At 38.4% G+C, this 27,950-nt stretch overlaps 2 protein-coding genes and 1 pseudogene across 10 annotated transcripts in view; 1 reads left to right on the forward strand and 2 right to left on the reverse strand.

Annotated features, from left to right (window-relative positions):
- CYREN (cell cycle regulator of NHEJ) overlaps positions 1-27,950 on the forward strand; it is a 188,927-nt gene that overhangs the window by 30,853 nt on the left and 130,124 nt on the right. The gene's annotated exons all lie outside the window — the stretch shown is intronic.
- The window catches only part of AGBL3 (ATP/GTP binding protein like 3), a 142,667-nt gene continuing 127,459 nt past the window's right edge, over positions 12,743-27,950 (reverse strand). For 5 of the 6 annotated variants that reach the window (XM_033194661.1, XM_033194665.1, XM_033194662.1 and 2 more), the window contains one exon: positions 12,743-13,676. In XM_033194661.1, coding sequence (XP_033050552.1) covers positions 13,256-13,676 — 421 coding nt within the window. In that variant the 3' untranslated portion in view covers positions 12,743-13,255. The remainder of the gene's footprint in view (positions 13,677-27,950) is intronic. The other variant, XM_033194663.1, reaches the window with a different exon arrangement.
- On the reverse strand, positions 18,201-19,619 carry LOC117073343 (annotated as a pseudogene).

Below are 27,950 nucleotides of genomic sequence, written 5' to 3' on the forward strand. Positions count from 1 at the left end.
GGTCACCTCCTACTTATTCTCTTGGGAAGCAGCTATGCCGTCTGTCCCCCCATACCCTTTCAGAGATCAGTTTTGTAATGATGACTGGGCTTCTCTGGACACAAAATTTTGTGTCCTGAGCATTCTCACTAGGGTATTTAGGCCCATGTTGGAGCAGCTAGAACATCTATTTTATTTCAAAATAGGAGCAGAACAAAGCTTTTATTTTTGTAAGCATTGGGGCTCCTGGCCAGAGTTTAAAAATTGCTTCCGTTGCTCACGTGACCAACTGGAAATTTCAACTGTGGGTTAAACTTGGTTACATGAGTCCGCTACCTAGTGCTATTGCTGAATCCTTCAGCGTTTCTCTTCTGCTTCCCTGCCCTTCCTCCAAAGGAGGAGTTCTTTGAACTGCTACATTGCCCTCCCCCTGCTCCCAGTTCTTTTAAACTCAAACTCTAGAAAGAGGTGATGGGATCCAGGTGGAAAGAAGAACACAGGCTTTGAGATCAGAGAGTTCTGCTATATACTAGCAAATTATTTAATCTCTTTGAGCATCAACTTCTTATCTGTAAAATGGAAACATTACCTACTTTGCATGGTTGCTCTGGGGACTGGAAATAATATAAGTGCTTAGTACAATACTGGGAACATAGTAGTGGTAGCTATTACTATGAAAAATGGAATTTCTGTATATTTAATCTAGCCTTTAAGACAGAGAAAATTAACTTTTGGATACCAATATAAAGTAGTTACTCTGAAAACTCAGTACTGATGAGTGAAGTAATATAGAAGAGATAGAAACATATTTATATTTATGAAATTTATTTAAGGTTACCATGTACCTAGTTTTCAAAGAGTCAAATAGTTTTTCAAAACTTGTATGAAAATTGGCAGTCCCACACTCTCCCTTTCTTCTTCTTCAGAGGCAAGCACTTTCACTTGTGCTCATTCTTTAGGCATTTACCTTAGTTATCTAAATAACATGCTTGGATTGATACTTCTTGATTTTTCAGTTTCAGGCATAATCTACTGACTCCCAACCATAGAAGGTGAAGATTTAGTTTTCTTCTTCCCAACTACGTGTTCCAGAACTATGTTTCCTCTCTTCCTCCTCTATCCAAATTGGTTATAGTTTTGTTTAAATCAATATTCAGTGTTTACAATATTGCAATATGCATAGGTATACTTTATTTTATTGTGCATCTCTTTGTGGATCCTGCATCTTTTACAAATTGAGGATTTGTTGCGTCCCTGCATCGAGCAAGACTATTGGCACCATTTTTTCAATAGCCTTTGCTCACTTCATGTCCCTGTGTCACATTTTGGTAACTTTTGCAACATTTCAAACTTTTTCATTATTATTATTATTATTAAACCTTTTCATTATTATTATTATATTGGTTATGGCGATCTTTGATGTTACTATTGTGATTGTTTTGGGGTGCCACGAACCGCACCCATATGACGGTGAACTTAATTGATAATTGTTTGTGTGTTCTGACTGCTCCAGCAACCAGACATTCCTCCATGTCCCTCTCACGTTAGGTCTCCCTATTCCCGAGACACAAAAATACTGAAATTAGGCCACTTAATGTCCTTACAATGGCCTGTAAGTGTTTAAGTGAAAGGAAGCGTCACATGTCTTTCATTTAAAATTGAAAGCTAGAAATGATTAAGCTCAGTGAGGAAGGCCTTGTGAGAGCAAAGATAAGCCGAATGTTAGGTCTTACATTGTGAAGGCAAAGGCTCAGATGATCGTTAGCATTATTCAGCAACAAAGTATTTCTAAATTAAGGTATGCCCATTAGGTTTTTTTAGACATAACAGTGTCACACACTAAATAGGCTACCTTATAGTATAAACATGACTTTTATATGCACTGGGAAACCAAAAATTCATGTGATTTGCTTTACTGTAATACTTGCTTTATTGCAGTGGTCTGGAACAGAACCTGCAATATATCTCCGAGGTGTGCCTGTAAATACCATTTACAGCAGCTGAGCCATGTAGAAAAATTAAGATTACTTTTCCTATCCTGCATAACTTTTGATCTTCTCTGAAGATAATTGCCTTTTTAAAAAAGTTTGTTTGTTTGCTTGGTTTTCTATTACTTAACACTAATCCAACCCTCAAATGTTTATCATATCTTCTATGAATAAATGTCTATGCATCAAGTATTCTATATCTTCCTGAGAAAGGCTTTTCAGGCCCTTCCAACCTGCCCCAGTCTGGGGCTTGACACCACACACAGCTGTTGTCCTGGATTCTCACATCAACACCATGCTGGGGATTCCCTTTACTTCTGTCCTAGGTTGGATCTCTTGCTTCCTGCATCAAAGACATTTCTCTTTCTCCATTTATTCAGTTCTGGGAGAGTAAATCTCCAGTAACTTCCTGAGAAATGGGTACACTGAAAAGAATTTTTTGAGAACTTACAAAACTGAAAATACCTTCATTCTAACTTGATCTATTCAAATGTGATCAACTTTAGACTGAAAATAAAATTTTAGGTTAAAAATAATTTTCCTTTATAATTTTGGAGGTTTCGTCCCATTATGTCTAGCTTTCTTGTTTTGTTGAGAAGTCTAAATTTGTTCTGCTTCCTAGCTTCCAAAATGGTCTCCTCTCCTGTCATCCTTTCAGCTTTATGCCTTAAAAAATAGATTATAGATTATTTTGGTGGTTTTAGGATGGAGCAAAATTGAATGTGTATCCAGTTTGCCATTTTTAACTGGAGATCTAAAATATTTCTCTGGTTCTTCTTCTTCTTTTTTTTTTTTTACTCTTTTGAGACGGTCTCTCTGTCACCTAGGCTGGAGTGCAGTGGTATGATCACAGCTCACTGAAACCTTGACCTCTTGTGCTCAGGTGATCTTCCCACCTCAGCCTCCTGAGTAGCTGGGACTACAGGTATGTGCCACTATGCCTGGCTAATTTTTGTATTATCATTATTAATTTTTTTGTAGAGATGGGGTTTTGCCATGTTGCCCAAGTTGGTCTAACACTCCTGGGCTCAAGGGATTCACCTGCCTTGGCCTCCCAGAGTGCTGGGATTACAGGCATGAGCCACTGCATCTGGCCTCTTTCTTACTCTTTATCTTCCGTTTTTCTTTTCTTTGTTTTTACTCCAAGAGGGTTATTTCTTACTGTATCTTTCAGTGGTTCTCAGGCAACATAGCTGGCCTATGGTTGAGCTTGATGCTTTTATCAAGCTACTCATTTCCTGTTAATTGCTTACCATCAAAATCTCCATTGTTTTTGGCAGCACTCTTAACCTTGAACTTCTCCACACTCTGTTCCAAACAAGTCAGTTTACTTGAGGACAGCTTCAGAGTTCTCTGTTCTTAAGGCATGCCTCTCCCCTGGGCAACATATTTGAGCCACTGCTCTGGACCCGGGGTTGGTGACAGTGGCTTGCTTCTTCTAGAGTGACCCATCTACTTTTTGAGCATCGTGCTGAGTGGGGTAGTAGCCTCTGGTCTTTTCAACTTCAACTTGACTCTCCCGGCATGGAACGTCCACCCTATGAAGTAGCTGGAGGAAAGGTGACCAGGAATCCAGTATTCCCAGCCCACTGCACCTTTGCCTTATGGTTGAGTGGAGGAAGGGAGTCCCTGACCTCTTGGCCTCATTAGCCTTAAATGTTGTCTCTGCTGCACAGAGGTAGGGAGATGAGAAACGCTGGCAGCCTTCTCCTCCTAGAGGAGATACCATAGCCCTTGACTGGGAGCTGGAGGGACTGTGATCCCAGTGTTCTTGGCCATATCCTCCCACAGTGGAGTTTCCCTTCTGCTGAACATGGGGGAAGGGAAGGAGTGGGTCACGGCTAAGTACCACAGACCCTCACTTTTCTTACAGGAATTTAGTAAATTTTCTGAATAAATATGTATTTATTTGATGTATGCCCTTAGGACAATTTTTAGAAACTTTAAATGGGTTTTTCTAAAAAATATTTCTACCAGGTTCCCCTCCCTGCCCCTCGCTGGGGAGTGGGTGAGAAGCTCCTCAGGGTGCTGTTTTAGAGCTGGATCTCTGCCCATTTTTTAAAAAAGTTCTATATTAAACGCTTCATTTCTTAGAGCAGTTTTAGGTTCACAGGAAAATTGAGAGGAAGGTACAGAGATATCTCATGTAATTCCTACACATACCCACGGCAGTCTAGTTTTTTTCCTATGTTATCTTCTAGATTTATAGTATTGCATTTTACATTTAGGTCTGTGATCCATTTTGAGTTAATTTTTGTGAAGGCATTAAGGTCTCTGTCTGGATTTGTTTGTTTGTCTGTTTGTTTTTGCAGTATGTGGATATTCAGTTGTTCCAGCACCATTTGTTGAAAGGACTATCTTTGTTTCATTGTATTACCTTTGCTCCTTTGTTAAAGGTGAGTTGACTATATTTATGTGGATCTTTTTCTTGTCTCTCTATTCTGTTCACTGATCTGTTGTTTTGCCAATAACATACTGTATTGCTTATTGTACCTCTATAGTAAGTCCGTTTTTAGAATTTTCTTTTTATTTATTTTTGTAGAAACAGGGTTTTTTTTTTTTTTTAGAGACGGACTCTTGCTCTGTCACCCAGGCTGGAGTGCAGTGGCATGATCTCGGCTCACTGCAAGCTCTGCCTCCCAGGTTCACGCCATTCTCCTGCCTCAGCCTCCTGAGTAGCTGGGACACAGAAGACCGCCACCATGTCTGGCTAATTTTTTGTATTTTTAGTAGAGAGAGAATTTCACCGTGTTAGCCAGGATGGTCTCGATTTCCTGACCTCATGATCCGCCCGCCTTGGCCTCCCAAAGTGTTGGGATTACAGGCGTGAGCCACCACACCTGGCCGAAACAGGGTCTTGCTATGTTGCTCAGGCTGGTTTTAAACACCTTGGCCTCCCAAAGTCCTGGGATTACAGGAATGAGCCACCACACCCAGTTTATAGTAAGTCTTAAAGACATGTAGTGTCCGTCTTCTGACTTTGTTCTTCTTCAATACTGTGTTGGCTATTCTGGGTCTTTTGCCCCTCCATATGAACTTTAGAAACAGTTTGTTGATATCTACAAAATAACTGGCTGAGATTTTAATTGGGATCTATAGATCAAGTTGGAAAGAAGTGACATCTTGACAATATTGAGTCTTCCTATCTATGAACATGGACTATCTTTCCATTTATTTATTCTTTAGTATTTTTTTATCAGAGTTTTATAGTTTTCCTCAAATAGATCTTGACATATACTTAAGTATTTCCTTTTTATTTTTTGATGCTAATGTCAATGGCAATGTGTTTTTAATTTCAAACTCCAATTGTTCATTGCTGGCATATAAGAAGCAATTGACTTTTTTTTTTTTTTTTGAGACGGAGTCTCACTCTGTCGCCCGGGCTGGAGTGCAGTGGCGCGATCTCAGCTCACTGCAAGCTCCGCCTCCCAGGTTTATGCCATTCTCCTGCCTCAGCCTCCCGAGTAGCTGGGACTATAGGCACCCGCCACCTCGCCCGGCTAATTTTTTGTATCTTTTAGTAGAGACGGGGTTTCACCGGGTTAGCCAGGATGGTCTCGATCTCCTGACCTTGTGATCCGCCCATCTTGGCCTCCCAAAGTGCTGGGATTACAGATTTGAACCACCACGCCCGGTGCAATTGACTTTTGTATATCAACCTAGTGTCTTGCAATCTTGCTATTATCACTTATTACTCCCAGTTTTTGTTGTTGTTGTTGATTTCCTTGCGTTTTCTACAAAGACAGTCATGGTATCTGTGAACAAATACAGTTGACCCTTGAGCTATCCAGGAATTAGAGGCACCAACCCTCTCATACAGAAGAAAATTGATGTATAACTTTTGAAACCCCAAAACTTAATAGCCTATTGTTGATCAGAAGCCTTACTGATAACAAACAGCTGATAACACATATTTTGTATATGTATTACGTACCATATTACAATAAAATAACTAAAGAAACTATTAAGAAAATCATAAGGAAGGGCAAATACATGGAAAGAACTATACTTTCCATGTACTTGATGTATTTATTGATACCATTAAGTTTACATTATCTGTTTATGAAATAAATTGTCTGTCTGAAATAGTGGGCAAATGCAGCTGCAGATCTCAATCTATGGTGTATATCAAGCAATTCCACTTCTTCTTTTAATGTCATGACACATTACAGTATTAGACATATCACTGAGGCAGAAAACTAACAAAGTTATTCTGGAACTAAACTTGACACTTGACCAAATGGACCTAACAGACATCTACAGAACACTCCACCCAGCAACAACAGAATATACATTCTTCTCATTTGCACATGGCACATAATCTAAGATCAACCGCATGCTTGGCCATAAAGCAATTCTCAGAAATTAAAGAAAAAATGAAATCATACTGACCACTCTTTCAGACTAAAGCACAATAAAAATAGAAATCAACACCAAGATTTCTCTAAACCATACAGTTACATGGAAATTAAACAATTTGCTCCAGAATTACTTATGGGTAAACAATGAAATTAAGGCAGAAATCAAGAAATTCTTTGAAACTAATGAAAACAAATATACAACATATGAGAGTGTCTGGGCCACAGCTAAAGCACGATTGAGGGTAAAGTTTATAACACTGAATGCCAACATCCAAAAGAAAGATCTCAAATTTACAATCTAACAGTACACCTAGAGGAACTAGAAAAACAGGAGCAAACCAACCCCAAAGCTAGAAGAAGAAAAGAAATAAGCACAATCAGAGCCGAACTGAATGAAACTGAGACACAAAGAACCATACAAAAGATCAACAAAACCAAAATTTGGTTTTTTGAAAGAATAAGTAGAATTGATAGACCACTAGCTAGACTAATGAAGAAACAGAGAATATCCAAATAAACACAATCAGAAATAACAAAGGGGACATTACCACTGACCCCACAAAAGTATAAGAAACCCTCAGAGACAATTCTGAATGCCTGTATGCATACAAACTAGAAAACCTAGAAGAAATGTATAAATTCCTGGAAACATACCACTTCTCAAGATTGAACTGGGAAGAAATTGAAATCCTCAACATACAAGTTCTGAAATTGAATCAGTAATAAAAACCTACCAACCAGAAAAGGCCCTGGACCATACAGATTCATGGTTGAATTCTACCAGACATATAAAGAAAAAGTGGTACCAAACCCACTGAAACTATCCCAAAAAATCAAAGAGAGGGGACTCCTCTCTAACTCAGTCTATAAGGTCAGCATCAGCGGGATACCAAATCCTGGCAGAGCCACAATGAAAAAAGAAAACTTCAGGCCAATATCCTTGATGAACGTAGATGAAAAAATCCTCAACAAAATACTTACTAGCAAACCAAATCCAGCAGCACATCAAAAAGCTAATCCACCACAATCAAGGTGGATGCAAGGTTGGTTCAACATATGCAGATCAATAAATGTGATTCATCATATAAACAGAACTATAAACAATCTTTTCTGCATCTATTGATCATCTTAATAGATGCAGAAAAGGCTTTTGATAAAATTCAACATCCTTTCATGTTAAAAACTCTCAACAAACTAGGGATCAAGACAACATACCTCAAAATAATAAGAGCCACCTATAATAAACCTACAACCAACAGCGTACTGAATGGGCAAAAGCTGGAAGCATTCCCTTTGAAAATGGGCACAAAACAAGGATGTTCACTTGCACCACTGCTACTCAACAGTACTGGGAGTCCTAGCCAGAGCAACTAGGCAAGAGAAAGAAATAAAAGGCATCCAAATAAAAAGAGATGAAGTCAAGCCATCTCTCTGCAGATCACATGACTCTCTACCTAGAAAACCCCATAGTCTCTGCCCAAAGGCTCCTAGATCTGATAAGCAACTTCAGCAAAGTTTCAGGATACAAAACTCAATGTACAAAAATCAATAGCATTCTTATACATCAATAAAGCCCAAGCTGAGAACCAAGTCAGGAATGCAATCCCATTCACAATAACCACAAAAAGATTAAAATACCTACAAATACAACTAACCAGGGAGGTGAAAGATGTCTACAATGAGAATTATAAAACACTGCTGAAAGAAATAAGAAATGACACAAATAAATGGAACAATATTCCATGCTCATGGATAGGAAGAATTGATATTGTTAAAATGGACTTACTGCCCAAAACAATGTACAGATTCAATGCTATTCTTACCAACTACAGTCTTTTTTACAGAATTAGAAAACCAAAAACTATTCTAAAATTCATATGGATCCAAAAAAGAGCCTGAATTGCCAAAGCAATCCTAAGCAAAAAGAACAAAGCTGGAAGCATGACACTGCTTGACTTCAAACTATACTACAAGGCTATGTAACCAAAACAACATGGTATTGGCACAAAAACAGACAGACTAATGGAACAGGTTAAAAACCCAGATATAATGTTGTACCCTACAACCATCTGATCTTTGACAAAGTTAACAATAACAAGCAATGGGGAAAGAGCACCCTATTCCATAAATGGTGCTGGAATAACTGACTAATCATATGCAGAAGATTCAAGTTGGACCCCTTCCTTTCACCATATACAAAAATCAACGCAAGATGGATTAAAGACTTAAATGTAAAACCTAAAACTGTAAAAACCATAGGAGAAAACCTGGAAAATACCATTTTGGACATAGGCTCTGGCAAATTTTTCATGTTGAAGACTACAAAAGCAATTGCAGCAAAAACAAAAATTACAAGTGGGACCTAATTAAAGAGCTTCTGCACAGCAAAAGAAACTTTCAGCACAGTAAACACCCTATAGAAGGGGAGAAAATATTGGCAAACTATGCATCTAAGAAAGGTCTAATATCGAGAATCTATAAAAAACTTAAATCAACAAGCAAAAAACAACCCCATGTTTTTTTAAAAAAGGGCAAAGGACATGAATAGATACTTCTCAAGAGAAGACATACACATGGCCAACAAGCATATGAAAAAATTCTCAACATCACTGATGATTAGATAAATGCAAGTCAAAATCACAATGAGATACCATCCCACAACAGTCAGAATGGCTATTGTTAAAGCAAAACAAAGAAACAAACAAAACAAACAACAACAGCCACAACAAAAAACTAGTGAGGTTGCAGGGTAAAGGAATGCTTACACACTGTTGGTGGGAATGTACATTAGTTCAGTCACCATGGAAAGCAGACTGGAGATTTATCAAAGAACTTAAAACATAATCATTTGACCCAGCAATCCCATTATGCAGTATATATCCAAAGGAATATAAATTGTTCTACCATAAAGACACATGCATGTGTATGTTCACTGCAGCACTATTCACAGTAGCAAAGACATAGAATTAACCTACATGCCCATCAATGGTGGACTGAATAAAGACAATGTGGTATATATATACCACAGAATACTATGCAGCCATATAAAAGAAATAGTGTCCTTTGCAGCAACATGGGTGAAGCTGGAGGCCATTATCCTAAGCAAATTAATGCAGGAACAGAAAACCAAATGACACATGTTCTCACTTACAAGGGGGAGCTAAACATTGAGTACCCATGGACACAATGAAGGGAACAATAGACACTAGGGCCTGTTTGAGAGTGAAGGGTGGGAGGAGGGTGAGGATCGAAAAACTACCTATTGTGTATTATGCTTGTTACATGAGTGATACACCAAATGCCCACAACATGCAATTTACCCATGTAACAAACCTGCACATGTACCCCCTGAACCTAAAATGAAAGTTTGAATAAAAATCTCTTTACAACATATGAGTCATATTGGATCCTTTTTGTCCATTCTGAAAGTCTCCTGTCTTATAGCTGCTGTATTTAGACCATTTACTTGTAATGTAATTATTGATATAGCTGAATTAATATCTACCATATTTGTTACTGTTTTCTATTCATTACCTTTGTTTTTTATTATTTTGTCTTCCACTTGTTTTATACTTCATTCTATTTAAATTGAATATTTTGTATGATTTAATTTTTTCCTATTTTAGTGTATCAATTATACTTCTTTTTTACCCTTGAATTTACAGGATACATTTACAATGAATCTAATCCCTTTTCAAATAACACTATACCACTTACTTCTTTGGTAGTACAGGTATTTTATAACAGGGTATTCCCAATTCCTCCCTCATATTCCTTACAACATTGCTGCTATTCATTTCACTTATCAATAGGCTATAATTTCTGAATACATTGTTATTGTTTTGAACAAATTATTATGTTAGGAAATTAAGAAAAATAAAATATTTTATTTTACCTTTATTTATTCCTTTTCTATTGCTTTTCCTTTCTTTACATAGGCCAGAATTTCTGACCTGTATAATTTTCATCCTTTCTAAAGAATTTCTTTTAACATTAAAAAAAAAAGCAGGTCTAGAGGCGACAAATTCCCACAATTTTTGTTTGTCTGAAAAAGTCCATTTCTCTTTCACTTTTGGAGGACAATTTCACTGGATACAGAACTGTAGTCAGTTGTTGTTGTGGTCTGATGTTGCATCCCCCAAATTTCATATGTTACAATCCTAACCTCTAGTGTGATGGTATTAGAAGACAGAACCTTTGGGTGGTAATTAGGTCATGAGGGTGAAGCCCTCATGAATGAGATTAGTGGTCATAATAGACATGAGATGATCTCTCCCTACCATGAGAGGATACAAGAGGGCCACCTGCAAACCAAGATGACTGTCCTCACCAGACAATGGATCTGTTGGCATCTTGATCTTGGACTTGCCAGCCTCAGAACTGAGATAAATTTCTGTTGTTTCATTAAGCAGTCTAGTTTATGGTATTTTGTTACAGCAGCCTGAGCTGAGACAGTGGTTCTTTAAACCCTTTAAATATTTCTCTCCACTCTCTCCTTTCTTGCATAGTTTCTGAAGAGATGTCTGATGTAGTTCTTATCCCTGCTTCTCTATACATAAGGTGTTTTTTTCCTGTTTTTTTTTTTTTCAAGATTTTTTTCTTGGTCTTTGATTATTTTGGTATTTATCCTTCCCAGTATTCTGTGAGCTTTCTGGATCTGTGGCTTGGTGTCATTAATTTTGGGAAATTCTCAGTCATTATTGCCTTAGTACTTCTTGTGTTCCTTTTTTTCTTTTACTTCTGATATTCCCATTACACATGTTACATACCTTTTAAAATTGTCCTGCAGTTTTTGGATATTTTGGAGTTTTCATGCTTTTTTGCTCTGCATTTAAGTTTTACTAGTTTCTATTGACATTGTTTCAAGCATACTGACTCTTTTTCCTCAGTTGTGTCTCACCTGTTGGGTAGTCCATCATCATTCATTCTGTTACAGTGTTTGATTTCTAGCATTTTTTTTTGTTTGTTTCTTAGTTCCCATCTCTCTGCTTATATTACCCATCTATCTGTTCTTGCATTGTCCAATTTTCCCATTAGAACTGTCAGCATATTAATCATAGTTGTTTTAAATTTCTATGGAAATATATGGAAGGTTTGTCAGAGAAGGCAGCAGTTGAATTGAATCTTAAAGAAGTAGGGGCTGCCAGGTGAAGGAGATGCCGGGCCGAGAGAATAAGTGGCTTTTATGAGAGAGTGGCATGCTCAGAAAACTGAAAGTATTGTAGCATAGTGAGGAAGTGGACTGCCAATCCTCTTACTTTCGATAAAACATCTTATATTTGTATCAAATATGAGGAGTGCAATTATGGACCAAGGTAAAATTGTTTATGTAATATCGCTGCATCCCTACATCTTCCAGGAAACTGGTTTATCACCTTTTTTGGTCATTCACAAAGACAATAAATTCCAGAGTTTACAGTCTCAAACTCAGACAATTGAAGATTCAAATGACATTTCACTGAATTAAAAATAAATATTTTCCCAGAGTTTAGGCTTTTGTCCTGATCTATGTGGATAACGCCAACTGAATTTTGAGCACTCTTACTCCATCCCAAAGTCAGCTACAATAAATGCTATGATCCAGAACATTAACCTCCAGCTCTCCCAAGCCCAAGCACTTACCTGGCAGAGGGCATCCCAAAAGCCAGTAGACTTCTGCTCTTGCCCAAGATAATCACTGAGAATGAGAATTTTATACCAAAAGTTGGGGTACTCTCTGAGAACCAGGATACTTGCCTCCAAAGCACCATTTAATGTATTTAGAAGGCAGCTATTTCCCATCAGATGTTAAAGATTCCTGAGGAAATCTATGGTCACAGCCCTTTAAAACATAATAGTTACTATTTTAACAGTGCAGCAGGCTCTCCTTGAAAACTCTTCAGCTACTAGAAATACTATTGAGAGTAGATCACTCAATCCCAGGTCTTCATAGTTCTACCCAGCTGTAATCAGGCTGTGGCCTGTATTTTTAATGTACCTCTCCTACCTGACCTTCCTTCTGCTTAGCCTCATCCTCTAATGGATGCCATTGTTGATGTATGACCCAAGGCTGCTTGATTCTGTTTTCTTACTTACCACATCCGTCTTGACTCTTTTGCCTGACATACCTGCTCCTCTGTGTGTCCTTCACAAATCCCTGCCAGTGCTCACTGCCTTATGAATGACAAACTGAGGTGCTGGACTTATTCCAGTGTCCACATGAATAAATGGCTGGAGATGTAAACTAATTTTCTGTAAAGGAAACTGTACATCTTTACACCTTTGCTACATTTTGAGAAATAAAATGACTATTTTAAACCATAGTCTATGCATTTCAGTGCCATTTTGTGCCACACTTTTGCTTTGTGCAACTGGCAACTTTTAATATACAGTATTTTTTCTAATCATTGGAAGTGCACAACTTAACACTTTATCTTATTCTGTAATCATTTTATTCAGGTATGTTTTATCCGTACAAGTATGCGGTAATCTCCTAGTAGAGAAATGGTTCCTAGCACACTAATGATATAACAGAAAATCAGGAAATGATGTTTGTTGACTGATTTATTAAAGTGTCTAGTAGGGAGGTTAAAAATCAGTGACATATTACATGTCATTCCTACCTTGAGTTCTTAAGTTTTTTGGTGTCGAATGCATAAGTAGTTTTGGAAGAAATCAAAACTTCAGAGATTTTTTTCCATGCTGATAAAAACTAAATATAAATATCTACTTTAATATTTTTCCGTATTTTCTCTGGATTTCTTTTTAAATCTCTGAAAGATGTTCCCACTACAGAAGATGGGATATCTAAAATTTGTAGTTTATGCATATGCACGTGTAGGGGGAGAGATAGGGAAAGGGGAAGGGGAGGGCTTTCCTTTTTTTCTTTTTACCACATAACCATATGTTATCCTTCATTTACAGTTCTCAGAGCAGTATAAAACTAGATTAACTCTCCCTTTGGAACTTCAGATATAAGGTGGGTTGTCCATCATTCTTATTGGCCTGCTCATCCTTATTTTTAGTTAGATGGAGGGCTGTATGCTTAGAGCTTTGCTGGTTAGTTTCTTCAGCTTGAAGACTCTTATATTTTAGAACATTTGCATCCATTCCAAAGCTTGAAGAAGCAGTCTCCCACTTGCTGCTGAGAGGTTTTATGTCTTCATTCTTTATGGCCCAGATTTGAGAATGTTTATTCTTCTTGGGGCCTTTGAGAGGTGATAAACTTTCCAATGACCCATGGGGCTTAGACTGGACCCATTCTGAAGAGTTTGCCATAACATCCCCTTGGATTACAAAAGGGTGATTTCTGGGTGCTGTCCAAGGTGTGCTGTATTTCTTTATATTTCTGCAAGTAGCTGGATTTAGTCTAGAAAAGAAATGAAATATGTGAACTTTTGTCCATCATGTACCTACTTTGTAGTCCTAGGTATATTGTCATAGTACAAATAATATTTTTTCTTTTTAGTAAGTTCATAACTTCTTAAAAGTTTAAGACTTTTACCGTCGTAAGTCTTCATCTCTGATCATGATTTTTTTTTTTAAGCACTACTCCAGTCTTGTATTTCTAAATGCCTAGAGGACATGTTTATTTGGATACCTACTCTGACCTCAGCCTTCCTAATATAACACCCACTCTGGGCCCCAGCTCCTTACCTATATATCTAGTTAAAGTAGATGGCCACTAAAAAGTAAAGTAGTTGTTTGCTCTAAAAATCTATTCTGTTTATTCTATTAGAATGGATTCAGTGTATGTGCTATGAGATTTTTTTCTATAACCAATAAAAAAAATCAACGTCTGAGAGAGGGAAATTTTCCTTGAGGGAGCTTTTGTAAACTAATAATTGCAGCCACTTAAAATCACTGTTTTTTTAGCATTCCATTTTTTAACCATAGAATTTCAGCTATATTTTCAATTAACCTTTTAAATTTTGAGGTAACTGTAGACTTACATGCATTTGAGAGAAGTAATACAGAGAGATCCCATGAACTCTTCACCCAATTTCCCCAAAATAGCTTGCAAAACCATAGAACAATATCACAATCAGGATATTGACGTTGATATAGTCAAGATAGAGAACACTGCCCGCGTGTTGTCCTCTTATAGCGCCTGCTTCCTTCTTTCCCATCCCCTCCTTAATTCCTGGCAACCATTATTAATCTATTATCAACTTATATTATTTTGTTATTTTAAGAATGTTACATAAAGGAATCATACCATATGTAACCTTCTGGGATCAGCTTTTTTTTTTTTTTTAACTCAAAGTAATTGGAGATTCATCTATGTTGTTTTATGTATCAGCAGTTCATTCCTTATTATAATTGCTGAGTCTGTGACATGAATGTACCATAGTTTGTTTAATAATTCATCCATTCAATGACACATAGATTATTTCCAGTTTATGGCTATTACAAATAGTTATACACACAGGATTTTTTGTGAGTTATTTTTTGTATAAGATGTAAGTTTAAGGTTCATTTTTTTAGCCTATGGATATCCAGTTGTTCCAGCACCGTTTGTTGAAAAGGCTCTTTTTTCTCCATTGAATTGCTTTTGAATTCCCTATCAAAATCAGTGGAGCATATTTATGTGGTCTATTTCTTGGTTCTCGCCTCAGTTCCACTGATGTATATGTTTATTTCTCCTCTAATACTACTGTCTTGATTACTCTAGCTATATAAAAGTTCTTGAAATCAGATAGACTGATCTCTCCCACTTTATCCTTAATTTGTTTCTGCTATTTTAGTGCATCTGCAGATAAATTCTGGAATAATCTTGTCTATATATGAAAAAGATCTTGCTGGGATTTTGATAGGCATTGTGTTAAACTTGTATATTAATCTGGGAAGAACTGACATCTTTATTGAGGCTTTCAGTTTATGAACATGCTATATCTGTCCACTCATTTAGATATTTAAAAAGTTCTCTTATTCATGTTATATGCTTTTCAGCATACAAACCCTGTACAACTATTTTTTTTTTAGATATTTTAAGTGGTATTATATTTGTAATTTTGGTGTTCACATGTTCATTGCTTATATGTAGAAGAACAATTAATTTTGTACATTTATCTTGTATTCTGAGGCCTAGCATAACTTATTAGTTCTAAAGGGTGTGTATGTGTGTGTGTGTGTGTGTGTGTGTGTGCGTGCGCATGCATGCGTGTGTGTTTTGGTACATTTATTAGGATTTTCTGCATAGAGAATAGCATCTTTCACAAGTAGGAATCATTTTTTTCTTCCTTTTTGATTTGTATGCTTTTTATTTTTTTTATTGCCTTATTGCAATGGTTAGAACTTCCAGCACAATGTTCAATAGAGTGGTGTATTAGTCTATTCTCATGATGCTAATAAAAACATACCCAATACTGAGTAATTTATAAAGGAAAGAGGTTTAATTGACTCACAGTTCCACATGGCTGGGAAGGCCTCACAATCATGGTGGAAGACAAAGGAGGAGCAAAGTCTTACATGGTGGCAGGCAAGAGAGCTTATGCAGGGGAACTCCTATTAATAAAACCATCAGATCTCCTGAGACTTGTTCACTACCATGAGAAGAGTATGGGGGAAACTGCCCCCGTGATTCAGTTATCTTCACCTGACCCTGCCCTTGACACGTGGGGATTATTACAATTAAAGGTGAGATCTGGGTGGGGACACAGCCAAACTATATCAAGTGGTAAGAATTGACTTTATTAAGTTGAGTAAGTTCCCCTTTATTCCTATGTTTTTGTGACATTTTTTACCGTGGATGGGTATTGAATTCTGTCAAATACCAATTTCTGTGCCAATTAATAGGATCTTGTGGTTTTTCTTCTTAAGCTTGGTAATATGAAGGATTTCATCAATTACTTTTTGAATATTAAACTAACCTTGAATTCCTGAAATAGACTTCACTTGGTCGTGGTGTATAATTCTTTTTATCTAGAGCTGAATTCTATTTGCTAATATTTTGTTAGATTTATCTTGTTAAATCTATATTTATGCAAAATCCTATTCTGTCATTTCCTTTTTTGTTTTGCCCTTGTCTGGTTTTGATATCACGCTAATAATGGCTTCATAAAATGAACTGAAAACTCCTGTTTTCTGGAAGAAATTGTATAGAATTGGTACTAATTCTTCCTTAATTTATTGGTAAAATTCTCTTCTAAAACCACCTAGGCCAGGTGATTTCTTTTTTAGGGTTTTAAAACTATGAAATCAATTTCCTTATTAGTTACAGGGGTATTCAAATATTCTATTTCATATTGAATGAGTTGGGGGTAGTTCATATTTTATCGAGGAAATAATTTCCTCTACAAAAAAAAACCCAGTTACATGTGCAGAACGTGCAGGTTTGTTACATAGGTATATGTGTGCTATGGTGGTTTGTTGCACCTATTGACATGTCTTCTATGTTCCCTCCCCTCACCCCTCACCCCCCAACAGGCCCTCGTGTGTGATGTTCCCCTCTGTGTGTCCATGTGTCCTCACTGTTCAGCTCCCACTTATGAGTGAAAACATGTGGTATTTGGTTTTCTGTCTCTGTGTTAAGTTTGCTGAAGATGATGGCTTCTGGCTTCATCCATGTCCCTGGAAAAGACATGATATCATTCCTTTTTCTTTCTAATTACAAGACGATTTTTAAATTTATTTTTATTTTTAAGATTAAGCATCCTCTTCGACAATCCAAAAACATAGTCCTTGCTCACTCAGGACACACACACCTAAAACAGTCAAAAGCGATTCCTCAATTATTAATGACAAAGTATGAAAAAAAGAATATGTTCTCAAGCTGCAGTTCAATTTTTCTGTCCTCTTTTCCAAAAAATTTTACTTTGCTATCAAGCCCACCCACCAACGATAAGGAAGGACAATTTTTCGAAAAGCCAACAAAACCCAGAAAAAGGAACAGGTATCAGTTCAAAATTGTCACCCAAAACACTGCTGTTGCAAAAAAAGAGTATGAAGCCAAATTCCCATAGCTTGTTAGAGAAGACCTTTAAAAATAATTCAGAAAACTAGGACTGGAACTACAGTGGTACAGACAGGTTATACTGTCACTATATGCATATACAGTGGTAAATACGGATAATTCAAGAACATTCAGATTGGGAATATATTAAGCTTTCTCCTATTCCAGCAGAGGAAATAAAAACACGTGTTGCTAGAATTAATATTAAAATTGTCCTTACAAACAGAAGGTAGGGCAAAGGTAAAGAGACAGAATGTGGAACATAAGTAGCAAAGACAAGTCATTTTGAATCTAGGCTCTAACACCCAGGAAAGTTGAATAGAACTTAAATTCTTCTAAGCCAATATCACTAAATTCTAGATTTGGCCTGAAACCAGTGGACCATATACACTACTAATAAATATGAAGTGCCCCACAGCATTTGTGGTATTAAAACATATTTTTAAATTATTATAAATTTCCATTCTGAAAAACAGGTCAAAATGACACTGGACCATCCAGTCAGTTACAGAGTAAAGGGCTTCCTCCAAAGAGAACTGACTTGGCAGAAATTTAGGTTGGTAGGAATGTGATTAACGTGGAGTAAGTGAGATCAGATTCTCAGTATAAGTTTCATAAGGAGGCTTCTACCTACCCTGGTTGTAAGAAGTAGTACTGAGGGAGCTCCAACAGAATGTCTTAGAGGGATGCTTCTCAGAGACAAAGGGTCTGTAAATTTAACTCTTGACCCCTCTTCTCCTTACGTAAAGCTTGGGGAAGGAAATAAATATTTAATTTTTAACTACTCAGAGCTTTGGACACATTATAATATTTAATATTCTGTAGTTTTATTTTCTGAAACCTTGGCTTGTAATTTTTCTCAACTTACATTAAAAAATATATAAATGCACCCTCTTCAGTAGTACCACATGAAAATATAAACCTTTTCTTCCATATCTTCTACACAGGAAGAGTGAATAAATAGTACTCTAAATATCCTGCAGAGTTACTTTGTGTACTTGACAAAAGATTAGGGAAAACCAATCCACTTCCATATCTTGAGCAAGTAGTTAACGAGTCTTCAATCTCATCTTCCAAAATATCTTCATCAACATCCACAGCATAAAACAGCTGGTTAAAACATGGTGAAGCAGGATCAGTGAAATGTTTGTAAGGGTTTGCTCTAGAGAGAGAATTCATGCAAATCCAACAGAAATATTGCATACAGCCAGTACATGTCATCTTGTTATATCCATCTAATTTCTCTATGGGAGTTCCACAACATGGTCAGTTCTTGAAGTTTTTCTCTGGCCACTACTTACTTTCCATCTTTTCCAGTGCCTTCTGAATCACCCTCTTACCACACCTTTGCTCCAAAAGTATTTTATTGGCCTCATCTGCTTGCAGGTATTCACCTTTGCTCCAAAAGTATTTTATTGGCCTCATCTGCTTGCAGGTATTCATTTCGTAAGTCAATTAATTTCTCTGCAGTCACCTTACATGGAGAGACTCCATGGTAGGTCAACCTGCACAAGGTACAGAAGGCAAAATTGCAGCTGGAGCAGATACCCATGGTGCAGCCAGGCTCCTGCATCACAGGTAGCTGGCAGCATGGGTAGGGGCAGTACACCACATCTGCCATCAGGTCCAAGGTGGACTGGAGAAGAAGGCAGTCGTAACAGGCAAATAACTCTGCTTCCACTAGCTCCTCTTTGACCTGACAAAGAGTGGCCACCGAAGGGCACTTTGGTTCTGGGCAGTTGAGGCATTGAACCTGACCATCTCTGATCTGGATTTCAAAGTAGTCCTTCAGACAGGCTTTGCAGTACACATGCCTGCACTCCAAGAAGTACATGCATTCACTATCCAGCTTCTTACAGAAACAGATACTGCACAGGAACAAATTACTACTAAAGCATTTTATCTGCTGAGCTTGATCAAAGTCCAACATTTCCCGGATCATATTTAACAATGATTCCACATCCTGCACAGCTGTCTCGTCCACAATTTCCTCTTGGTCTGTATCAGATCCAGAAGTTCCTCCAAAAACTAGCTCTGTGTTGGGAGAGGCTTGAGCTGTCCTTCTCTGCACTTTTTTTGTAAGAACCAATCTTGAGCTCAAAAGGAGAGACAATATTCAGGTATACTAGGGTCTCTTCCTTAAGAAATTGCATGCAGGCAAACAGGATCATGCTGCCATGGTGTTCTTCCCATAGAGCAGATAGTGCTCACAAATATCTTGAAATTCTGTGGCAAATCCAAATAGATCCTGGTTTCTCCACCTTGGACAGACTCTACTTTTCTAAATTATTCTCCATCATAAATACTCGCCGGGGCCAGCAATTCATCCTCCTGAGCTTCTCAGTCTTCTGACGACATTTAATTTTCTGAGGAACAAAACCAAGATGGCCACGAGAGTGACCTCTGGTCGTCCTCACTGCTATGCTGCCACCAGGGTCATGACAGTTTACAAATGCCTTTTTTTTTTTTTTTTTTTGAGACGGAGTCTCACTCTGTTGCCCAGGCTGGAGTGCAGTGGCACTATCTCGGCTCACTACAACTTCCACCTCCTGGGTTCAAGCGATTCTCCTGCCTCAGCCTCCTGAGTAGCTGGGACTACAGGTGCCCACCACCATGCCTGGCTAATTTTTGTATTTTTAGTAGAGATGGGGTTTCACCATATTGGCCAGGCTGGTCTCAAACTCTTGACCTTGTGATCCACCCGCCTTGGCCTCCCAAAGTGCTGGGATTACAGGAATGAGCCACCGTGCCCGGCAGATGCCATTCCTTTTTATGGCTGCGTAGTATTCTATGGTGTATATGTGCCACATTTCCTTTATCCAGTCTGTCATTGATGGGTATTTGGATTGGTTCCATGTCTTTGCTATTGTAAACAATGCTGCAATAAACATATGTGTGCATGTGTCTTTATAGTAGAATGATTTACATTCCTTTGGGTGTATACCCAGTAATGGTATTGCTGGGTCAAATGGTAGTTCTGATTCTAGATCCTTGAGGAATCACCATACTGTCTTCCACAATGGTTGAACTAATTTACACTCCCACCAGCACAGTAAAAGCATTCCTATTTCTCTACAGCCTCCCCAGCATCTATTGTTTCTTGACTTTTTAGTAATTGCCATTCTGACTGATGTGAGATGGTATGTCATTGTGGTTTTGATTTACATTTCTCTGATGATAGCGTGATTAGTGGTGTTGAGTTTTTTGTTTTTGTTTTTGTTTTTGTTTTTAGATGGAGATTTGCTCTGTTGCCAGGCTGGAGTGCAGTGGTGCAATCTTGGCTTACTGCAACCTCTGCCTCCCGGGTTCAAGCAATTCCCCTGCCTCAGCCTCCCAAGTAGCTGGGACTACGGGCATGCGCCACCACACCTGGCTAATTTTTTGTATTTTAGTAGAGACGGGGTTTCACCATGTTGGCCAGGATGGCCTCGATATCCTGACCTCGTGATCCACCTGCCCTGGCCTCCCAAAGTGCTAGGATTACAGGCGTGAGCCACCACGCCCAGTCATTGAGCTTTTTTACATGTTTGTTGGCTGCATAAATGTCTTCTTTTGAGAAGTGTCTTCATATCCTTTGCCCACTTTTTGATGGGGTTGTCTGTTTTTTTCTTGTAAATATGTTTAAGTTCCTTGTAAATTCTGGATATTAGACCTTTGTCAGATGCGTAGATTGCAAAAATTTTCTCCCATTCTGTAGGTTGCCGGTTCACTCTGATGCTAGTTTCTTTTGCTGTGCAGAAGCTCTTTAGTATAATTAGATCCCATTTGTCCATTTTGGCTTCTGTTGCAATTGCTTTTGGTGTTTTGTCATGAAGTCTTTACCCATGCCTATGTCCTGAATGGTATTGCCTAGGTTTTCCTCTGGAGTTTTCATCGTTTTGGGTTTTAACATTTAAGTCTTTAATCCATCTTCAGTTAATTTTTGTATAGGGTGTAAGGAAGGGGTCCAGTTTCAGTTTTCTGCACATGGCTAGCCAGTTTTCCCAGCACCACTTGTTGAATAGGGAATCTTTTCCCCATTGCTTGTTTTTGTCAGATTTGTCAAAGATCAGGTAGTTGTAGATGTGTGGTATTATTTCTGAGGTCTCTGTCCTGTTGCATTGGTCTACATGTCTGTTTTGGTTACTGTAGCCTTGTAGTATAGTTTGAAGTCAGGTAGCGTGATGCCTCCAGCTTTGTTCTTTCTGCTTAGGATTGTCTTGGTTATTCAGGGTCTTCTTTGATTCCATATGAAATTTAAAGTAGTTTTTTCTAAATCTGTGAAGAATGTCAGTGGTAGTTTGATGGGAAAAGTGTTGAATCTATAAGTTACTTTGGGCAGTATTGCCATTTTCATGATACTGATTCTTCCTATCCATGAGGATGGAATGTTTTTCCACTTGTTTGTGTCCCCTCTTGTTTCCTTGAACAGCGGTCGTGGTTCTCCTTGAAGAGGTCCTTCACATTCCTTGTTAGCTGTGTTCCTAGGTATTGCTTTGTAGCAATCGTGAATGGGAGTTGATTCATGATTTGGCTCTCTGCTTGTCTATGTTGGTGTAAAGGAATGCTTGTGATTTTTGCACATTGATTCTGTATTCTGAGACTTTGCTGAAGTTGCTTATCAGTTAAGGAGTTTTGGGGCTGATATGATGGGGTTTTCTAAATATAAAATTATGTCATCTGCAGAGACAGTTTGACTTCCTCTCTTCCTATATGAATACCCTTTACTTTTTTCTCTTGCCTAATTGCCCTTGCCAGAGCTTCCAATTCTATGTTGAATAGGAGTGGTGAGAGAGGGCATCCTTGTCTTGTACTGGTTTCCAAAGGGAATGTTTCCAGCTTTTGCCCATTCAATATGATATTGGCTGTGGGTCTGTCATAAATAGCTCTCATTATTTTGAGATATACTCCATCAATACCTAGTTTATTGAGAGTTTTTAACGTGAAGGGATGTTGAATTTTATCAGAAGCCTTTTCTGCATCTGTTGAGATAATTATGTGGTTTTTGTCTGTGGTTCTGTTTATGTGATGGATTATGTTTATTGATTTGCATATGTTGAACCAGCCTTGCATCCCAGGGATGAAGCCAACTTCATCATGGTGGATACCTTTTTTGATGTGCTGCTGAATTCAGTTTGCCAGTATTTTATTGAGGATTTCCATATTGATGTCCATCAGGGATATTGGTCTGAAGTTTTCTTTTTTTGTTGTGTCATCATCCTGGTCCCTCAGGATGATGGCGGCTTCATAAATTGAGTTAAGGAGGAGCCCCTCTTTTTCAATTGTTTGGAATAGTTTGAGAAGGAATGGTACCAGCTCTTCTTTGTACTTCTGGTAGAATTCGGCCGTGAATCTGTCTAGTCCTGAGCTTTTTTTGCTTGGTGGACTATTAATTATTGCCTCAATTTCGGAACTTGCTATTGGTCTATTCAGGGATCCAACTTCTTCTTGGCTTAGTCTTGGGTGGGTGTATGTGTCCAGGAATTTCTCCATTTCTTCTAGATTTTCTAGTTTATTTGCATCAAGGTGTTGATAGTATTCTCTGATGGTAGTTTGTATTTCTGTGGGATCAGTGGTGATATCCCCTTATTATTTTTTATTGTGTCTGTTTGATTCTTCTTTCTTCTTCTTTATTAGTCTAGCCAGTGGTCTATCTATTTTGCTAATTTTTTCAAAAAAAACGGCTTCTGGATTCAGTGATTTTTGGGGGAATTTTTTGTGTCTCTATCTCCTTCAATTCTGCTCTAATCTTAGTTATTTCTTGTCTTCTGCTAGCTTTTGGATTAGTTTGCCCTTGCCTCTCTAGCTCTTTTAATTGTGATGTTTTGGTGTGGTTTTGAGATCTTTCTAGCTTTCTGATACGGGCATTTCCCCCTTAACACTGCTTTAGCTGTGTCCCAGAGATTCTGGGACATTGTCTCTTTGTTCTCATGGGTTTCAAATAACTTCTTGATTTCTGCCTTAATTTCATTATTTACCCAGGAGTCATTCAGGAGCAGGTTGGTCAATTTCCATGTAATTGTGTGGTTTTGAGTGAGTTTCTTAATCCTGAGTTCTAATTTGATTGCACTGTGGTCTGAGAGACTGCTATGATTTCAGTTCTTTTGCTTTTGCTGAGGAGTGTTTTACTTCCAATTATGTGGTCAATTTTAGAAGAAGTGCGATGTAGCACAGAGAAGAATATATATTCTGTTGATTTGGGATGGAGATTTCTGTAGATGTGTGTTAGGTCCACTTGATTCAGAGCTGAGAGTTCAAGTCCTGAATATCTTTGTTAATTTTCTGTCTTGTTGATCTGTCTAATACTGACAGTGGGGTGTTAAAGTCTTCCACTATTATTGTGTGGGAGTCTAAGTCTCTTTGTAGGTCTCTAAGAACTTGTTTTATGAATCTGGGTGCTCCTGTATTGGGTGCATATATATTTAGAACAGTTAGCTCTTCTTGTTGAATTGTTCCCTTTACCATTATGTAATACCCTTCTCTTTTCTGATCTTTGTTGGTTTAAAGTCTATTTTGTCAGAGACTAGGATTGCAACCCCTACTTTTTTTTTCTTTTGCTTTCCATTTGCTTGGTACATTTTTCTCCATCCTTTTATTTTGAGCCTATGTGTGTCTTTGCACATGAGACGGGTCTCCTGAATACAGCACGCCAATGGAACTTGACTCTTTTTCCAATTTGCCAGTCTGTGTCTTTTAACTGGGGCATTTAGCCCATTTACATTAAAGGTTAGTATTGTAATGTGTCAATTTGATCCTGTCATCATGATGCTATTTGTTTATTTTGTGCACTGATTGATGCAGTTTCTTCATAGTGTCATTGGTCTTTATTTTTGGTGTGGTTTTGCAGTGGCTGGTACTGGTTTTTGTTTTTCATATTTAGTGCTTCTTTCAGGAACTCTTGCAAGGCAGCCCTGGTGGTAATGAAACCCCTCAGTATTTGCTTGCCTGGAAAGGATTTGATTTATCCTTTGCTTATGAAGATTAGTTTGGCCAGATACAAAATTCTGAGTTGAAAATTTTTTTCCTTAAGAATGTTGAATATTGGCCCCCAATCTTTTCTGGCTTGTAGAGTTTTCGCTGAGAGGGCCACTGTTAGTCTGATGGGCTTCCCTTTGTAGATGACCTGGCCTTTCTCTCTGGCTGCCCTTAACATTTTTTCCTTCATTTTGACCTTAGAGAATCTGATGATTATGTGTCTTGGGGTTGTCTTCTCATAGAATCTCTTAGTGATGTTCTCTGTATTTCCTGAATTTGCATATTGACCTGTCTTGTGAGGTTGGGGAAGTTCTCCTGGATAATATCCTGAAGTGTGTTTTCCAACTTGTTTCCATTTTTCCTGTCTCCTTCACAGGTACTCCGATCAATTGTAGGTTCGGTCTTTTTATGAAGTCCCACATTTCTTGGAGGCTTTGTTCATTCCTTTTTATTCTTTTTTTCTCTAGTCTTGTCTGCATGCCTTATTTCAGCAAGGTGGTCTTCAAACTCTGATATCCTTTCTTCTGCTTGGTCGATTCAGCTATTGATACTTGTGTATGCTTCACAAGGTTCTCGTGCTGTGTTTTTTAGCTCCACCAGGTCATTTGTGCTCCTCTCTAAACTGATTATTCTAGTTAGCAGCTACTCTAACCTTTTATCAAGGTTCTTAGCTTCTTTGCATTGGGTTAGAACATGCTCCTTTAGCTCAGCGTAGTTTTTTATTACCCATCTTCTGAAGCCTATTTCTGTCAATTTGTCTGTCTTATCCTCCAACCAGTTCTGTGCCATTGCTGGAGAGACATTGTGATCATTTGGAGGAGAGGAGGCACTCTGGCCTTTTGGGTTTTCAGTATTTTTTCATTAATTCTTTCCCACCTTCATGAGTTTGTCTAGTTTTGATCTTTGAGGCTGCTGATCCTTGGAGGAGGTTTTCCTGGGGGCTTTTTAGTTGTTGTTGATACTGTTGGTGTTGCTTTCTATTTGTTTTTCTTTCATTGGTCAGGTCCCTTTTCTATAGGGCTGCTGCTGTTTGCTGGGATTTCACTTCAGGCCCTAGTCATCTGGTTCACTCCTGGACCTGAAGATGTCACTCAAGGAGGCTGGAGAATAGCAAAGAAGCATGCCTGCTCCTTCTTCTGGGATCTCTGACCTCTAGGGGCACCAGCCTGATTCCAGCAGTATTGCTTTTGTATAGGGTATCTGACAATTCCTGTTGGAGGGTCTCACCCAGTTGGATGGCAGGGGGAATAGGACCCATTTAACGAAGCACTTTGTCCCTTGGTTGGGGGGGTATGCTTCGCTGCAGGGAAACCCACTTGTCTGGGCTGCCCAGATTCCTCAGAACAACCAGGAGGAAAGTCTAAGTCTGCTGGTCTACAAAGACTGCGGCCACCCCTCCCCCTAGGGGCTCAGGCCCAGGGAGATCCGGGTTCCTGAGCCTCTGGCTGGAGTTACTGCAGTTCCTGCCGGGAAGCCCCACCCAGTGAGGAAGGATCCGTCAGGGCCAGGCCTGAAGAGGCACTTTGGCCACATTCTGCTATAGTCGGTATGTTGGGCTGTGGGGAACATGTCTCGGGACCAAGCTGTTCAGCCTCCCTGACTCCAGCAGAGGAAAAGCGCAGCCTGGAGCTATAGAGATGGATGATGCCCTTCCCCCACCCAGGGAGCTTAGCGTGTGAGGCAGTTGTGAGTCCCAGTGCTGGCTGCTGCCCCTCCTCCAAGGAACTCAAACAGCTTAGACAGCAGGCAGCCACAGCTGTGGTGTTGGTCATGCCTCCCTTGGGGAGTTCTGTAGGCTTAAGCGGATTCCAGCTAAGAGGCTGTTGAGAATCTTCACGGCTCTGGGGTTGGGACGCTAGGCCCTGGTGGCATGGGTTCGTAAGTGGGATCTTCCAATCTATGGGTTCCACAGTTCTGTGGAAAAAGCACGATTTCCCTGGCTGGGTAACACACTCACTCACCACTTCCCTTGGCTGGGGATGTAGGGGGTCGCTCTCCTGCCCTGTGTGGCTCTCAGGTGGGCTGCTGCACTACACTGTTCTTCTTTCTTCTCTGTGGATCACACCAGCCTCCTAGTCGGTTCTGATGAGAGAACCTGGATACCTTGCTTATTATGGTTCTTTTCAATGGGAGCCTCCGAATGCGGCTGTTTCTAGTTGGCCATCTTGGCCCCACCCTGGAGAATATTTTTGATTCACGAGTTATTCAGAAGTATGTTATTTAGTTTTCAAATGTTTAGGTTTTTTTTTTTTTTTTTTCCCCTATTACCCTTTGGCTATTGATTTCTAGTTGGATTCCATTGTGGTCAGATAATACACTTTGTATGATTAAATTATTTTAAATATGTTGAGGTTTATTTCATAGCTAGGATATGTTCTATCTTGTTATATGATCCACGTACACTTGAAAATAATGTGTATTGTGCTGTTGTTGGGTGAAGTTCTCCTTAAATGTCAGTTAGATATTTATATTCTTGGTGAATTATTTTACAACCTTGCTTATTTTTTATCTAATTATTGAAACAATTGTGAATTTGTCTATTTCTCCTTTCTGTTTTATCAGTTTTTGCTTCACATATTTTGCAGTTTTCTGTTGTTTTGTTTTGTTTTTTGAGATGGAGTTTTGCTCTTGTTGCCCAGGCTGGAGTGCAATGACATGATCTTGGCTCACCACAACCTCCACCTCCCAGGTTCAAGTGATTCTCCTGCCTCAGCCTCCCGAGTAGCTGAGATTATAGGCATGAGCCACCACACCTGGCTAATTTTTTGTGTTTTTAGTAGAGATGGGGTTTCTCCATATTGATCAGGCTGTTCTCAAACTCATGACCTCAAGTAATCCACCCACCTCAGCCTTCCAAAGTGCTGGGATTCCAGGCGTGAGCCACCACACCCAGCCAGTTCTGTGATTTTACACACACATCTAAGATTGCTGTGTTTCTAGTGGATTGACCTTTTAAACATTATATATAATGCCCCTCTTTGATAATTTTCTTTCTTCTAAAATCGACTTTACCTAATATTAACATAGCCATTCTTGCTTTCATCTATTAATGTTTGCATGATGTATCTTCTTCCATTCTTTTACTTTCAGCCTGCCTCCATTGTCATATTTGAAATGAGTTTCTTGTGACTACATATTGTTGGGTAATGTTTTAAAATTCATTTTGTTAATCTGTCCTTAACTGTTGTATTTAGGTCATTTACATTCAGTGTAATTGTTGATGTCTTAGGACTTAAATCTGCCATTAAAAAAAAAGTTTATTCTTTGTTTTTTGTTTGTTTTCTCTTTCCTGCCTTCCTGTGTGAACATTTTTCAACAATTCCATTTTGATTTATTTAGTGTTTTTTAGTATATCTCTTTGAACAGCTTTTTCAGTGGTTGCTGTATTATACTCCATATGCATAACTTATCACAGTCTGTTGGCTGTGTTAACTTAGTAATTTGAGTGAAGTACAAAGCTTACCTCCCTTTATGTCCTTTTACCTTCTGACATTTATAATGGTCTTAAATATGTCTTTTACATGCATTTGGAACCATATCAATATTATAATTTTTGCTTCAACCATCAAATATGATTTAGAAAAATTTATATTTACCTGTATTTTATATCTACCTGTATTTTTGTTTACCGTATTCTTTCTTTCCTGATATTCCTTCTTTTATCATTTTCTATCTGTTTAGCTAAATTCCGTTAGTCATTCTTTTAGAGTAAGTCTTCTGGTGAAAAATTATCTT

Source organism: Trachypithecus francoisi, unplaced genomic scaffold (genome assembly GCF_009764315.1).
Source record: "Trachypithecus francoisi isolate TF-2019V2 unplaced genomic scaffold, Tfra_2.0 Lachesis_group4, whole genome shotgun sequence".
NCBI classification, from domain to species: domain Eukaryota; kingdom Metazoa; phylum Chordata; class Mammalia; order Primates; family Cercopithecidae; genus Trachypithecus; species Trachypithecus francoisi.